The 15,369-nt window shown below is 38.4% G+C and overlaps 1 protein-coding gene across 3 annotated transcripts in view; it reads right to left on the bottom strand.

Moving 5' to 3' along the window:
* Positions 1-15,369, bottom strand: part of LOC149288010 (AT-rich interactive domain-containing protein 1B-like) — a 178,567-nt gene that overhangs the window by 118,198 nt on the left and 45,000 nt on the right. For all 3 annotated transcript variants that reach the window (XM_089492131.1, XM_089492132.1, XM_089492133.1), the window contains exon 3: positions 11,961-12,107. In XM_089492131.1, the coding sequence (XP_089348257.1) occupies positions 11,961-12,107 (147 nt within the window). The remainder of the gene's footprint in view (positions 1-11,960; positions 12,108-15,369) is intronic.

The raw sequence follows: 15,369 nt of genomic DNA, 5'->3' as shown, positions 1-15,369 counted from the left end.
CTTAATGGGTGGGTTTTTGTAAATTTTTTTTTTTTATTATTTCTAAACGGGTAAGATTGGCATATTAAAAGTATTGACAAGACACTTGAATGTGCATTTTTCAATGGTGCGGTCGTATGTGACAGTCGTAATGTTTAAATGCCACAAAAGAAGTTTAACACGTGGATTAAAAGATTAGAATATTTTATACCCACTGCATTAAGAACATTAGCCTTGTTTAAACTGAATTCCCCTGCCCTACCCAGAAACAAAGGAAAACAGTAACTTATAGGGAAGAAATAAACAATTTGGGAGAAATAATCATACATATCCTTAAAAGTTAAAAAATAGCTGCTATCACGGTATACTCAAATAGGGGTTTCTAATTCATATGTAACGGAACTTTTAATCTATAAACATCATTACATGAATTCAGAGCTATGAAAAAGTGACTGTTTCATTTTAAAGTGCCAAGTCTTTTTGCATAGATTTAAAAAAAATAATGCAAAATTGGTATAACTTAGTATGATCACTAGACAATTTATGTAGTGCTGGAAGAAAGATGCCCTTTTACTTCTAATTTCAGTTAGACATTTAAATTATGCGTATTTCAGAAGGTTTACTACAGTTTTGAGAACACTTTTCAATATGTTATGATAGAGAACGCCTGCCACAGAGTAGCACTTCTGTACATAACAGGCAACTGTATTTGTTTGCCTGTTGGTATTAGTGGCTCCTGCCAAAAGCCGCAGCAATCTTATCCTTACAGTATGCACGTTTATCGCAGCTTACAAATTTACAAACAGATTTGTAAAAAATTTCAGTAACAAAAGGTGAAAATGAACACCGTCACTGAACAGCCAAGTTACAGAAGTAAAATAAAATCTGGAGTATGTCAGAAGGTTTGGACTCAAAATTAATATTGCTAGTTGATACCACAGAGCTAGGGAAAGAAATAGTGAAATAAAACAACATGAAATTTGACAGTACACAAAATGAACTCGAACACACGCTTGCTATAGAAGGAAATGAGGGTCCTGCTCTTGCAAGCTTACATCATCACAAACCAGATTGTGATAAACACACACACACACACATACACAACTGAGTAAATGAAAAGTTAGCAAATACTTTATCAGACAGGAAGCAATGCATATAAAATGCAAGCAATTTATTTTAAGATACACCAACAGCACACCCAGTGTAACGCACACACCCTTCTAACTGAATTTTTGTCCATTTAGAGGCGTCCTCAACACAACCAGTTTATTTCAAGGCTCTTGACTGAAACCACGTTTCACAACATGTCTGTTCTGGCAGAAAAAGCAGAAGAACCAGCTCCTGCTAATGCATAAAGAAAACTGTTCAAGAATAAAAGCAAGGCAACCAAACTTTAGTCGGACAGCTGCTTTTTAATTAACAATCCAAAGTGTCTTCTATAACCAGCCCAACCTAAATTTTGCAAGCATAGAAACTAGAACAAAAACATGGCAATCTCCTGTTACTTTGGGATGCATACATATATTTTACTCTACCGTGGATGCTGAAGCAGATGGAATCATTCAGTTATGTCGAATTGAGTGACAGGATTTCTCACTCATTGTCATTACGTTAAATGAGGGTGGAGGGAAAGCCATTCTGGTTCACATATAGTAAATAGGCTGCTACCAGCTAACGACCAGCTGGCCAATTTAAATATATCTTCCTCACTCAACCAACCCAGAATATTATAATGTTTAAATAATTCAGATTTCTATCTCTAGAATACTCACTTCGGACCATAATACATTCAGTTTTTATAATGCACTGTATCAGTCAGTCTCTTCCTTGACTACGGTTTTGAAACCAGACATACCGCTTACGGTCTGTGATATCAATGTGATGAGATATTGATTAATACAAAAAAATGAATTCAAACAGAAATTAAGTGGCTGTAACGGGAGAATGTAAAGTTATGAAATTTGTCTTATATCGTCATGCTATATGATCCTTTTTGTCAGCTTCTGGATGAAGTAAATGTAAAAATAGTTAACGTAGCCAAAGCTTGATTTTTTTTTTCTCTCCTCCAACTTTATTATCAGTATTTATAATAATACAGTGTTTGGAAAAGAAGTGTACAATCCAGATTTGCTTATTTTAAATAAAACTTTGATTTTATAGGAAAGCCCCATTGAAAAGCTGGATATGTGTTTGGTTATAAGCGGTAATACATAAGCAACAAAATCATAAAGCACTGAAGGTGTAGGCATGCCGCAATATAGTATGTGCTCTGGTCCAACAACCAAGGATTTAAAGTAGAACGCAATATGTTGTGCCTAATTTTATGTCGTTTAAGACAATTAAAGCTTATGAGGCGCATATGCTAGCGGAATAATGTTTAGTATACACCACCTTCTGACTTTTCTTCTTTCTGGATGTGCGATTGTTGCAGGACACTCCAGCTGTGTGGGCCAGCTGCTCTCCATAGATTAAAAAAAGGGCTTTAAAAACCAAGAGACAGCTCACAGTGGTTGTTAAGCATTCTGAACAGTGACACTAAGTGACAAAGACTGCCGGACAGTTGCACAATAGACAAACAAATGAGAAAAACCTCGGCTTTCATTCAAGGGCGGTAAGAAAAAGCGCATTCTAGATCCGACTACTTTATAGGAAACAGGCATAGTACTTGAATTGGCACAGGGTGGCTTATGTGCAGGGTTTATATGCTCAATAAATGTGGGATTACAAGAGTTTATTGCTGGATTTAAGCAAGGACCTCTGAATGAGAGGTGAAATACATTGTACTGCCATCACAAAATAAGGAAGAATTTCATTAACAACAGAGGCTAACCGTCTTAAAGACCAACAGTGTTGGTTTAAAGGGGAATGAACTATATAAAGTCAACTACTTAAGGGAATGCCTGGGTCAATTAGAACTGACAGAGAGAGAAAGTACATGTAACAGTACATAAACTCAGCGATGGATTACCCAAAAATAAAGGCTTTGCTAGAGAATTTAATTAGAACTGAATTTTAGTACATTCGCAAAGTTGCATTTGGCTTGAAATGGACAGGTGATATCATGACCAGTTTTAAAAGACGGTTATCCTGGATGTCGGTGGCAGCTGGGGAATGAATAACATTGCCTGCAACCTAAACAGCCAATAATTTATTCTAATAATTACAAAATAAAACTAGAAAATATATGTATATAACAGAAACTCCAACTATAGGAAGTATTAAATATATACCGTATTGGCTCGGATATAGGCCGCCCCGTATAAAGGCCGCACCCTAAAAGTTTGGTGCTTTTTTAAAGAAATTTTTTTTTAATAGACATGCTGCCACTCTGCCCCCCCCGAGATATGCTGCCACTCTGTCCTCCTCCCCCCCTTAGATATGCTGCCACTCTGTCCTCCCCCCCCCCAAGTTATGCTGCCACTCTGTCCCCCCCTCCGAGATATGCTGCCACTCTGTGTGCCCCCCCCCCCCCGACTTACCAGAGCAGACTCCCGGGTGTCTTGCGTGGCTGGCGGGGGACATCTACGCAATACGCGTATACAACTTCCGGTGCCGGCACTCAGCGGATGTGCCGGCACCGGAAGTTGTATACGCGTATTGCGTAGATGTCCCCCGCCGGCCCCGCAAGACACCCGGGAGTCTGCTCTGGTAAGTCTTGGGGGCAGAGGTAAAACGCATCATGCGGACGTTCACCGGCTGCGGCGATGCGCGTAAACATCCTCCGCTGCCGGCACGTCTGCACGATGTGCTTTAACAATCTCCTTTGTCGGGACTCCCCCCGCTGCTGCCGGTGAATGTCTGCACGATGCGCTTAGACAACCTCCCGTGCCGGCAAAGCCCCCCCCCGTGGAAAGTGCCGGCAGGGGAGGCTGTCTGAGAGTATCAGAGAGTAGGATACAGGTCCCCTGCACCGCAGCGGGGGATCTGTATCCTAACCCTGCTGCCTGCCCGGCGCCCTGCCCTACTGCATGTCCCGGGCATCAGGCGCTAGACCCTGAATATAGGCCGCACCCCCACTTTAAAGACTTAAAGTGTGGGGGGGGGGAGTGCGGCCTATATTCGAGCCAATACGGTATATACACAAGTAATTCCAACATCAGCGAGAAACCCTTATTTTAAAAACCAAAAGAGCAATATTTATGACAAAAAGTTATATATGAACACAAATCACAAAACAAAAGCACAATTTATAATGGACAGATATGAATGCATGGAGGTTGCTGTCAAATATACAAGATAAGATATTAAACTGCATTACAATTTTTTTTACTCCTGATAAGGACTGCAAACAAATGTAAAAATGATAGAAGAAAAAAAGCTTGAAATGACTACTGCAAGTGACAAAGCATTGATTTTACCAACATAACTCACTAGCTGTAGATGTCTTTGATCACCAAAATCAACCATACCTTCCTACTACCCTAAAACTGGGGAAGCTGTAAATCAAACACACAGATGTATTCTCATCTGACATTAAAGCATGTGTAGAGAATATTCTCGGAGCTGCGTCCATACACCCCATAGCTATTGGCAGAATTCCAAGCACAGAAACTGTGTCATGTAATTTTGAGGGAAATCCTGACTTGGCTTAAAATAAAAATGAGTAATCACACATAGACAAGGATGTAAAAAAGGGACAGGACAGAGAATACTGCCTCCTGCTAAAGTATACAAATACCTAAAGTTGAAAACTTGTTGCTTTAGGTAGATTAATAAATGCCAGTGAAAAAAAGTGTTGAACCTGTACCAAAGAAGAAGACGTTTAATATTAAAGATTTCCTAAAATCAAATACAAAAAAAAAAGAAAAATACGTACAAAAAAATTTCTGAATATTAAGTGCGCAAATAACCAGATAACACTGAATTGAAAGTAATGGAAAGCAGTGTTACACAGAAAGTAATATAGCCTTACTGTTCTTTTGTTATTATTAATCATACACGCACTTTAATATTAAACTTGTTCTTCTTTGGTACAGGTTCAACACTTTTTTTCACTGGTTAATCTTCTAGCGCCCAAATGGATACTATTTATCAACAGATTGACATTAAGAGTAAGATGTGGGCTGATAGAACTAGTGTTGGGGTCTAAACGAACTGCCACAAAACCCATCCATAGGGTTTACCGTATTTGCTCGATTATAAGACGACCCCCCAAAATCTGAATATTAACTTAGGAAAAAAAGAAAAAGCCTGACTATAAGACGACCCTAAAGGTCGACCGGTGCGGCACCGGTGCCGGGAACTCTGATCTCTGACAGTCGGGGAAGGTATGCGCGACAGACGCAGACAACCCCCGCTGCTAGCCACACCTCCTTGCGGCTGCAGCGGACGTTGTCTACGCGGATCGCGTAGACGTCAACCCGCTGCCCCGGCAATACATCAGGAAGCACCGGTAAGTGTGTGTGTGTGGGGGTGTTAAATGGGGGGGGGGGGGAGACAGGAGGATCCAGGTCCCCTGCAGCAGTGGATCTTAGTCTCATAATCAGACCTCTATTTGAGGTCTGATTAGAAGACAACCCCGATTAGAAGAAAAAGCATTTGCTCTGAAAAAAACCTCGTCTTATAATCGAGCAAATACGGTAATTTAACTATGTGTGTATTTCTTCTGGGTCCCAACCGAGTACTAGGTGGATAAAAGGCAATCCCTTAATGAAATAGCCTTGCTAACAGTGAGTTTACATGTGTGCGCCCTTTGGCATTAGAATTATCTTCTGGTGTATGTGCCTATGACACCACTGAAACCAGACTTGAGACTTGCAATAATCGCTATAATTCTTGATCTCATTGTAAGGCAGCACCTTAGGATTTGTACAGCTTGCAAATTAACCAAATTTTTGCAAATATGTCGATTATTACTAAGCCATGAAAAGCACATGAAAATGAAGAAAAAGGTCAGACTGTTCATCCGAACATCCGTTACTCCTTCTCATTCACGCTCTCTAAATGTTTCCCTACCTTCTCTGTCTACCCATTTACGCATCTTCTTGTACTTCATCTCCAATTAGGGGAGAGGACGTCAAGGAGAACGCCACCATATTGCCCTAATGTTAACACTTCCGCCTAAATGGCGGTGCTTTCAGTGAAGTCTTCTCTTCCAATTGGAAAATCAGGGGAGAGGACGTCATCAGAAGCACTGCTGTTTTAGCGGAAGTTTGTGCCAGGTTATGTATATGGACATATCTGCCATTTTTTTCCCTTCATAACACCACTATTGCATACCTCAAACATAACCTTAAGTGCTTCTCATTAAGCTATGTTTTCCCTACCAATATGCGCTGGTTTTCAACACTGTATGAGTTTTTTTTAGTTTTCAGGATTTACGGTGTATATTCTTGTGCTTATTCATTAAATGAGTTTACAGTCAAGTTCAGATGAAATAATTCAGCTCAGTGACTTTACTATGCATTATAAAAAGGACCAAAGCTAGAGTTTCTCCCGCAAAAGGGAGACATTTTTTTTTTTTTTTGCAGCATTAGTGAATCTTCCCAATTTAACTATATGTCACACAGATCTTCTCTTACAGGAAACTTTCCCCAAGGTTAGCTCTACTAAACTAAATACTAAGCACTAAATCTCCAACAACCACTTGATATTGGACGCGTATACGTTGATAGCATACAGCTATCCAAGTGTGTTCACACAGGATAAATAACTTTTAATAATGCTGACACTTTTTAACTTTAGTATAACGGAATGCATTTATTAAAACTGACTACATTTTGTATTTATTTTCTTTTTAATGGTCAGATCTACCAGTAAATGGTTTAGCCAATCCACACAAAAGAAGTTGTGTGCCTGCAATATCCCAAATCGGAGTTTGCTGTTCAAACTACTCATACAAACACACCTTCTTCACCAGTTTAATCTGCTTCCCAAAAATAATTATTTATGCCACTACTTAGCAGACTGAGGTGGACATGCTTTATTCAAGTTTGTCACTTCCTAACCAGCAGGAATCATACCCTCTCAAAAAGCATAATTTGCAATAAATGTTCCTTAAGCAAATAATTACTTATTTTCCCTTGTCAGTGATATGCCTGAACACAGGTGTCTCGATTTAGACACCTGAAATGTTATGGAGGTATATCACAAGTGATACTAATTTTTCTGCAATATTCTATTTAAGAGCAATCTATCTAGAGATAAAAACTCAAATAATGCCATAAAGCAAAAAGTGCAAAAATACTTAACAAGCAGCAGAGGAAAAGTACATTTCAGGCATTTTTTCCCCCTCTACATTAACACCTCCCAGAGCCTTTTATTTTTCTGCAAAGACGATTCTGTGTTGAAATCACTTTTGCAACCATTCATCATCTTAAATTATCATCTCAGGGCGCAAAATACTATGGGATTAACATGAGTCTGGTGTGGCCAGCATTCTTTTAAGTTAGTGGGGCTAGAGAGCAGAAGAGAAGAATTCCTTTAATGGGTGACCAGAGGCTAAAGAAAACTGTGTGCATTCAAAATGAGCATTTAAAAAAATATACTTGAGAAAAAATAGCCCACAGCACTTCTAACAAGTAAATGGGAAAGGAAAGCAATTGGAATATAGCAGTGGAAGCGTACTTAAATGTAGAACGGAGCTGTCAGTAAACTCTCAAACACTTACTCATAATTTATAAATATGGTTAGGGCTTTTGAGTTATTGAAGTAAAGAAACAAATCTGATAAGAGTCTAAAACTCAGAGGGTCTAATTTAAAAATGATCATTCGATTGCAGTGCGACACAGGTAATTTTGCCTGCTTGATTTCTTTGGGGCAAATAGATAAAAAAAAAAAATACAAAATGCAGAAAACTAAATGCAATTTTGTGTTAAGAACTAGATTTGAGCAAATCATAATTAATACATTAATAATCCCTTAACAAACATGACACAGGGTGTTTAATTATTTTTATTCAAGCTTTAACTTACTTCATGCAAGTGTTGCTAATGGAGCAGTCCTGAAGAGGCAGCATACTTAAGTACACATCCCGCTTTAATATAAACAGGCAGTGAAGGAGGATAGTGACCCAACACCAATTAAACCAAAGTGAATGTATGTATTTCATAATATCATACATGGCTGGATTGTTTCTTTAAAGTATAACGTTCTTGTATTAATAGCAGAAAGTGACTGACAAAACACCAATAGAAACTAAGGAAATCTTCCAATTCTACAAGCTACATAATACATTGCTGAAGGCTTTTTAGGCCAAAGTAGCAGAATGCACAGCTATAACAAAACTTCGTTTTTCTATTACATAAAATAGAGTCAAGATTTGTTACAGTAAATTCATACCTGGGAACTTCTTGGCTCCGGCTACCCGGAGCCTTCCCTTGCGGGACGCGGCCAGGACTGCACACTGACGTCGGCGGGCAGTCCCACTTACGTCGGACTTACGCCATTTAAAAGAAAAAATGGGAGGAGAGCGGGGCGTGTCAAGACCCCGCTCCCGCGACCCGGAGAACCATGCCACGCATGAAAAATTAATAATATGTATACAACCATAGGATAAGCAAGGGGTCCGGGAGGGGTAAAACAAACCATTGTTAAAAATGTAAAAAATAAAAACTGATGTGTGGGGGTGAAATGATATATTTACCACTGCCTATCAGCTTTTTAGACCAAAGCATCTCTAGTCTTTCCACCCGTGGATATATTTCTAGAACAAAAAGAAACCATGCTCCTGTGCTGGACAAAAAAAATAACACGGAGCAAGAGATGTCACATGGGTCCAATACAATCCCCAGCATCAGGTCTCATTAAAAGAAAAATGTGTTCTAGGAGTTTACGATCAGGAGAGAATATAGGAATCTATTTGTCTCTTGCTGGTGAGCTCCACAGGTCCACTAAAACCAAATCATTTCATCGGCCTACATTCCAATAGTTTTATTATCAAGTTAATTAATAGACTCCTGTGCTAATATCTAAATGCTAAGCAATTAATGGCACTGAACTATAAATGGCCTTGTCTTTGCTCTCGCAGCAAAATCTTATCAAGCAAATGCAATTCTATCACTTCAGTGATTTAACATGAGCTTGGTGAGGTTAATATTCCCCGGCAAATGCAGAGAGTGGCGCTGTTTTAATTAACCTTCTGTGATTTAAATAGTGAGAAACCATTTAAAACTTGAAAGAAAGAAAGACAAAAAAAGGAAAAATACTCATGAAAAATGGGCAAAGACATAAGCTCAAGAGCGGACACGATTTGTGTTTTTATTTTGGCCTAATTAGCAGGATTTTGAGGTTGGGAACCGACTAATTATAAAAATTATTATTAAGCATCTATGTGTAAGCGAGTTTTTATACAAAAGGCCCTCTCAGCTACGATGATGTTGAAGTGGATAAATCTCAAGGGTGGCTCAAGATCCACCTATGCTAGGTTTACAGCTGTAGAACCGAACATAACATGCAAGTGCTAGTTTAATCACATGCGGGCACACATGTCAATTACGAGCCTGTGGCAAGTAAACAGAATGTTTAACTACTGAAACTCCTTGTGTATTACATTATGTGAATCTGTAACAATCCTACAAATGTGCTATTAATATTCATTGCAATATTTTCAAACATTGTAGGTAGTGTTTTACGGTGAACAGAGATGTGCAGTTTTACAGCAGAAGAGTGAATCTAGAGAGATGATATGATAATGGAGCTCATATAGCTATTCACCTCTTGGAACGGCAAGCATGTATTATGTCCATAGACGTTTGGCATCCAGCTATCTCTAGATGGTAAAAATGTACAAGACAGTGTTCTTCTCCTACTATATTTCTATCAACTGTCCGTCTTGTCCTTGTTTATTGCCATCATTCATCCTTCTCTCAGTCGTTCCTTTCCAAGTCTGCCCCTCTCACTACACTCCTATTTCCACTCTCTACTGCCTTCTGTTCTTGGGGCTGTTTTGCCCTCCATATAATTTCCTGCATTTTCCCCCTTTAAATAAAGACCTTTTATGATTGTTATTCACAGAACTAGGCACCATTTCCAGTTGCTCCAGCCTGACATGGAAAACATCACGGTTTGCAGGTCCATAGGCATCTATTATGTCTGCAACTGGCTTTCAATTTTAACAATAACAAAGCCCACTGGGGTATTTTTAACACATTAAAGGGCTAGTGGACATTTGTTTAAAGAATCTATGAAAAGTGACACAAAAAACACAAATATTTCCAGCCATGCATGAAACCCTTATTTATACTTCATCAAAAGGCCCAGATCACATTAAACATTCCCTGACAATTCTTTGCCTTAAGTTGTGGAAACTAATCACAGTAGAAAATTTTACATTTACACTAGAATTTAATAGGTACAAATACTCAAACCTCCAATACTGCAAGACAGAACTGATACCAAAAACTTAAGTCCAAAAAAGCCTTAAGTCCAAAAAAACCCCTCTTCCATTACCTTAATTACAAAACAATGCTGGCTATGGTGCAACCATATCTTGCTGGATTTTCTGTTTCCAGCAGATAAAAACTGAAATGAACAAGAGTTGACAGATGCTACTTCATGTTGTCACTGCACGCTCATACACCTTGACATTGCATATTAACGCAGCCTGAACTTTCTTAAAGTGTCCGATGTGCCTCTGAAAGGCACTTGTCTCTTCTGTGTTATGTTGTAATTATGGTTCTGTCACCTTTGCCTACTTGCCATTTAACATATCCTCTATTAAACAGAAACTAATACTGTGTGAGATCGGATACTGATTTGTTCATGCAAAGATTAATTCCTAAAAAAAAAAAAATATTATCTGCTAGATTAGAGAGGAGGAGGGGATAATATGCTGTAGCCAACATAAGAAAGGGAAGGTGGGGAGGAAAGCTGGACTTCTTGGGAGAGATGAGAGATGGTCCAACTTGGGGTGTGATAAGGAAATAAGCCTAAAAAATGTCAATTAGAGGTACAAGAGTAAAAGGACATCATGACATTTGGAAGTAGGCAGCTATTGGTTCTCTGGTGAAAGTAAAGTGATTGGTATACAGAGCCTCATGCATCAGGAAAGAGATAGATTCCTGGGACAATGCGAAGCCAGCCAACATCTGTTTGTACCAACGATACAATGTTTTTTCAGGTCTACACCACACATCTTCAGGTGGGAAAATCTAATTGATGCCATCTATTTACAGGTATTTTATAAATTACTAGTCTAAAATAGTGCATGCACTTGCTAACTTTCCTTTGTTTAAAAAAAAAAAAAGGGGGTAACCTCTTTTGGTGCCAGGATTCCGGTGATGCACAATATATTTCAAACACAGTCATACAGGTATTTAGTATTAGCAGTAGAAGAAATAGTAAAATTTGTAAAAAGCTTATTTAAAAATATATACCGTATTTGCTGACATCCATTATCAGACATAGTTACTGAAACTCTTAAATCGCACACACATTTGAAATTAGAACATTTCAGTAATGAGCACATGCTAAATTTAGAATGCTTATGGGTCTTAAAGTGTTCTTGTTAACTCTGCACAGATTTTTTTTTTTTTTTTTTTATAAATGTGTTATCAGAACATGCAATACTGGATCACGTAATTACACTGTTAACTTCCCAAATTCATTGTACCAAATGACACAAGTAAGATAGTTTGCAATTTCAAGTAGTGTTTATTTTTGTTTACTTTCATTTAGTACTGGTGTAATTTGGGCTCATACACTTATTCTGGCAAGCAAAATAATAATAATAATGATAATAAAAAACGGAGGAATAATTTTGTTCTGCTGTTAACCTAAAAGGGATTGACTGGGTCTGCCCTGGAGACTCTGTAAATCAGATATGAATGGCGAGACTCCAGGGCAATGTCTTACCTCCTGAAGAATTATTATCCCCAGTGGTACCACCCATTTTCGCTCCACAATCAAGAAAGAGACCTGTCCACTTCCTGCTCCCAGATGATGGCCATATCATCAAGGCAGTAAAGCTCTGGATCTTAGGCTCATATAGTATGGCCATAAAAAAATGCCTCATTTTGTAAGCAGTGGCTATCATAGCTTACCTGCTGGGCTTGGTACCGCTGCTGAGCCTGCGACATGCACTGAGCCTGGGGCTGCGGGTACTGAGGCTGCGACTGCTGGTTGTAATATGGCTGTTGGCCTTGTGGGCAGTAGCCACTTACACCTTGCTGACCGTACTGAGGCGGCATCTGTCAGAAGAGCCAAGCAAAGTACACACAAGTCAGGAGGGTGGACTGGAAATGACAGCATATGTAGTTCAGATTAGCTCCACTGGAGCAGACCATGATAGGCCTAACTAGAAGAAAGGTAGCTGAAGAAAACAGAAAGGGCATTACTAGTGTCCTTATTAACCACATCCAAATCGATACTTGACAGAATCTGGCACAAAGATCCTAGCTTTAATACACACACATGTATTTACTGGTTCATTGTGTATGCAGCAAAATAAAATCACAACAGTCAGCTATTTTATGTAATAATGTGACGAATTGTGGGACACCCATGTTCAAATTATCGGCTCGTGGTATGGATCAACAGCTGACGGACAAAACTCAAATTGAATATTTAACTAACGTTTCACTAAATGTAGAGAAACATTTCCTAAAGGTCAGACAAAATAAACAAAAACCTGACAGTGTCAAACACCACAATAATATAAAACATTGCTTGTGATGTTAGAAAGTATTTATCCTCTCTTGTATACGGCGCTGAATAGGTGTCCTTTCAGTCCATTCTACTTTGGAAAGCCAAAAGCACTAAGATTTAACGTATGCAGCATGTTTTCTTAGAGCCATGCAAACCAAGTAAAACGATCATAATAAAAACACAAAGCATAAAACGAGACGATATTATAGAATGAAATACAGGGATGAATAAAAATTGGTTAACCACAAACTCAAATTATGTGAGTTAAAAAAAATCAAATGTTTTGACTTACGAAAAGTCCTTCCAATTACAATATGTAAAGATTAGGGGAAGGGGCTATAAAATGCCACCCCCTTCTTCCTTTTATTTTTTAATATAATGCCTTGATAATTAACACTGAATAAAATATTTGGAACATAATAGAGGTAAACAAGAGAAATACATTTCAATTAAGATATAAACACTTATGTATTATATACCATTAAGAGCTAATGACTCTTGTATTCAAATCCTGCACAGTCCTTTTTAAAACGCACACATTGAAACCGGTGCAAAAAAAAACAAAAAAACCCCTCCTTTAATTACATAAAGAAATCAAAAGACAGGATCTAATTAGCCATTAATTAATCACTTTCATCATTAGATACTATACATCATATATATGTATATCAACATTCCTTAGAAATCCCTGGATTTTGCCCAAGGCTGCAGAGATTACAGAGGATTCTTGGGTTTCCAGGGAGCAGCATTTGTCCTAACCAACAATTAAACATCTAAATCCCACCCAACTTAATCTCTCTTGGATTAGTCGTTTACCTCTATAAAAGACAGGTTAACAATGGGGAATACTCTGGTGTGTACTGTGTATCAGCATCATGTAATGTAGGCAGTACTTTATGAGTTTAGTATGTTGCTTAGTATAACACCAACTCTTTACTGCTAGCAACGCAGAGAAGCACTGTGTAGTTTTGGTGTACTAGTTCAGCAAACACGAGCTTTGTGCAGGTGCTTGTAGTCATCCTCCGGGTTTACAAAATTTGGTAACCCGTAAAAAACAGTACAAATTCAATACTAGAGTATTGCTGTAATGGCTCTCGCACCAAGAACATAACCTGGATTGGCAGATATTACATGTTTATTAAAAGATTTCTTAAAATAAACAGGCTTACAAGCAAAATGTACGAGCAATAAGGTTTGTAAATATGTATACCTTATTAAGTGTTCCTTGGACATTACAATGAAAATAAACAAAAACAAATAATGAAAAAGGCATTGGAATAAAAACAATGTTCTGACAACACACCAGAAACCGAAAAAGGCAGAAAAATGCGTAAGTATGTTAACAACTTAAAATTAAAACAATTCTAGCCCTTTGTAAAATGCTGACATTTTTTCAAATTTGATTTCATTATAGGCCTGGAGCTTTGACATTACACAATGAATATACTAGTATTCAAAGTACTGTACATGGAAACAAGTTTATCAAATATGATTTGAAAAATACAAATAAATGGCATCATCTACCCACCGAATATTGTTTCTGATGTAAGACCTAATATAAACATGTCAAGTTTGTGGTCATAACACCACATTTCTATAAACCTAACAGTCATTGCAAAGCGAAATGTATTTTAGATTTCCCCCACGGTCGTGTGCTATTAGAATTTAATGAATGTCTGCTGCTATTAAACCCAGGCGTTTCATATGCAAGAACACCCATATGCTTGAGCACCATACATCACTCATTGCCTTATGTCCATATGTTTGGTTTTGATATATCATATTTCAGTAGCAACTCTGCGGTATTATTTTAGGCAGTTAGGATAACACTTAAACCAGTGTTAAATAGACTGTAATACTTTGACAGAACATTAAACATATTTTCATTAATGCCTAAATATGTTGTTTTTGTGCTCATTTTGTTAGTTTTACTTGAGCGACAAATGATGCTTAACAGTGGCAGAAAAATATGCAAGTGGAATGTAGACAATACACAGATGAAGAACATTTGAAGTATCATTACTCTCATTTATTTACCGTATTTGCTCGATAAGACGACCCTGATTATAAGACAACCCCCCAAAATCTGAATATTAATTAATGAAAAAAAGAAAAAGCCTGAATATAATACGACGCTATAGGAAAAAAGTTTTACCAGTAAATGTTAATTCATGTAAACTATGTGAACAATTGTTTGTTAATAAAAGCTATGATTGAGAAAAATATGTTGTTTTTGTTTTTATTTCCTTTTTTTCAACCTACCCTCCCAGTTATGCACATCTGCCCCCAGGCTTGCCACTCTGCCCCAGAAATGCCTTATACCCCCCTATATGCCACTGTGCCCCATGATATGCCTTTTGACCCCCCTATGTGCCACTCTGCCTCCAGAATTGCCTTATACCCCTATATGCCATTCTGGAATTTAGGGGGTTAAAAGGGATATTATGGAGCGGAGTGGCATATAGGGAGGTATAAGGCATTTCAGGAGGCAGAGTGGAGCATAAAGGGTTAAAAGGCATTTCTGGAGGCAGAGTGGCATTAAGGGGGTTAAAAGGCATTTCACAGAGCACTCTGCCTCCAGAAATGCCTTATGCTCCCCCCATTTAACACTCCCTCTCCCTCCTCCAAACTTCCAAAATGTAGAGCTCTACGCGCTTGAGCGGAAGTTGTCTACGTGAATCGCGTAGAGCTCTACGCGCTGCCCGGACTAAGCACCGGGGACTCAGAAGCACCGGTAAGTTGGGGGGGGGGGGGTAACACAGGAGGATCTAGGTCCCCTGCATCTGAGTCCCCGGTGCTTAGTCT

This window comes from Sceloporus occidentalis, unplaced genomic scaffold (genome assembly GCF_023333645.1).
Source record: "Sceloporus occidentalis isolate IW3139 unplaced genomic scaffold, rSceOcc1.0.p SCAF_54, whole genome shotgun sequence".
Taxonomy (NCBI): Eukaryota; Metazoa; Chordata; class Lepidosauria; order Squamata; family Phrynosomatidae; genus Sceloporus; species Sceloporus occidentalis.
Note: the sequence above shows the minus strand (reverse complement) of the source record. Positions and strands in the feature narration are given on the sequence as shown.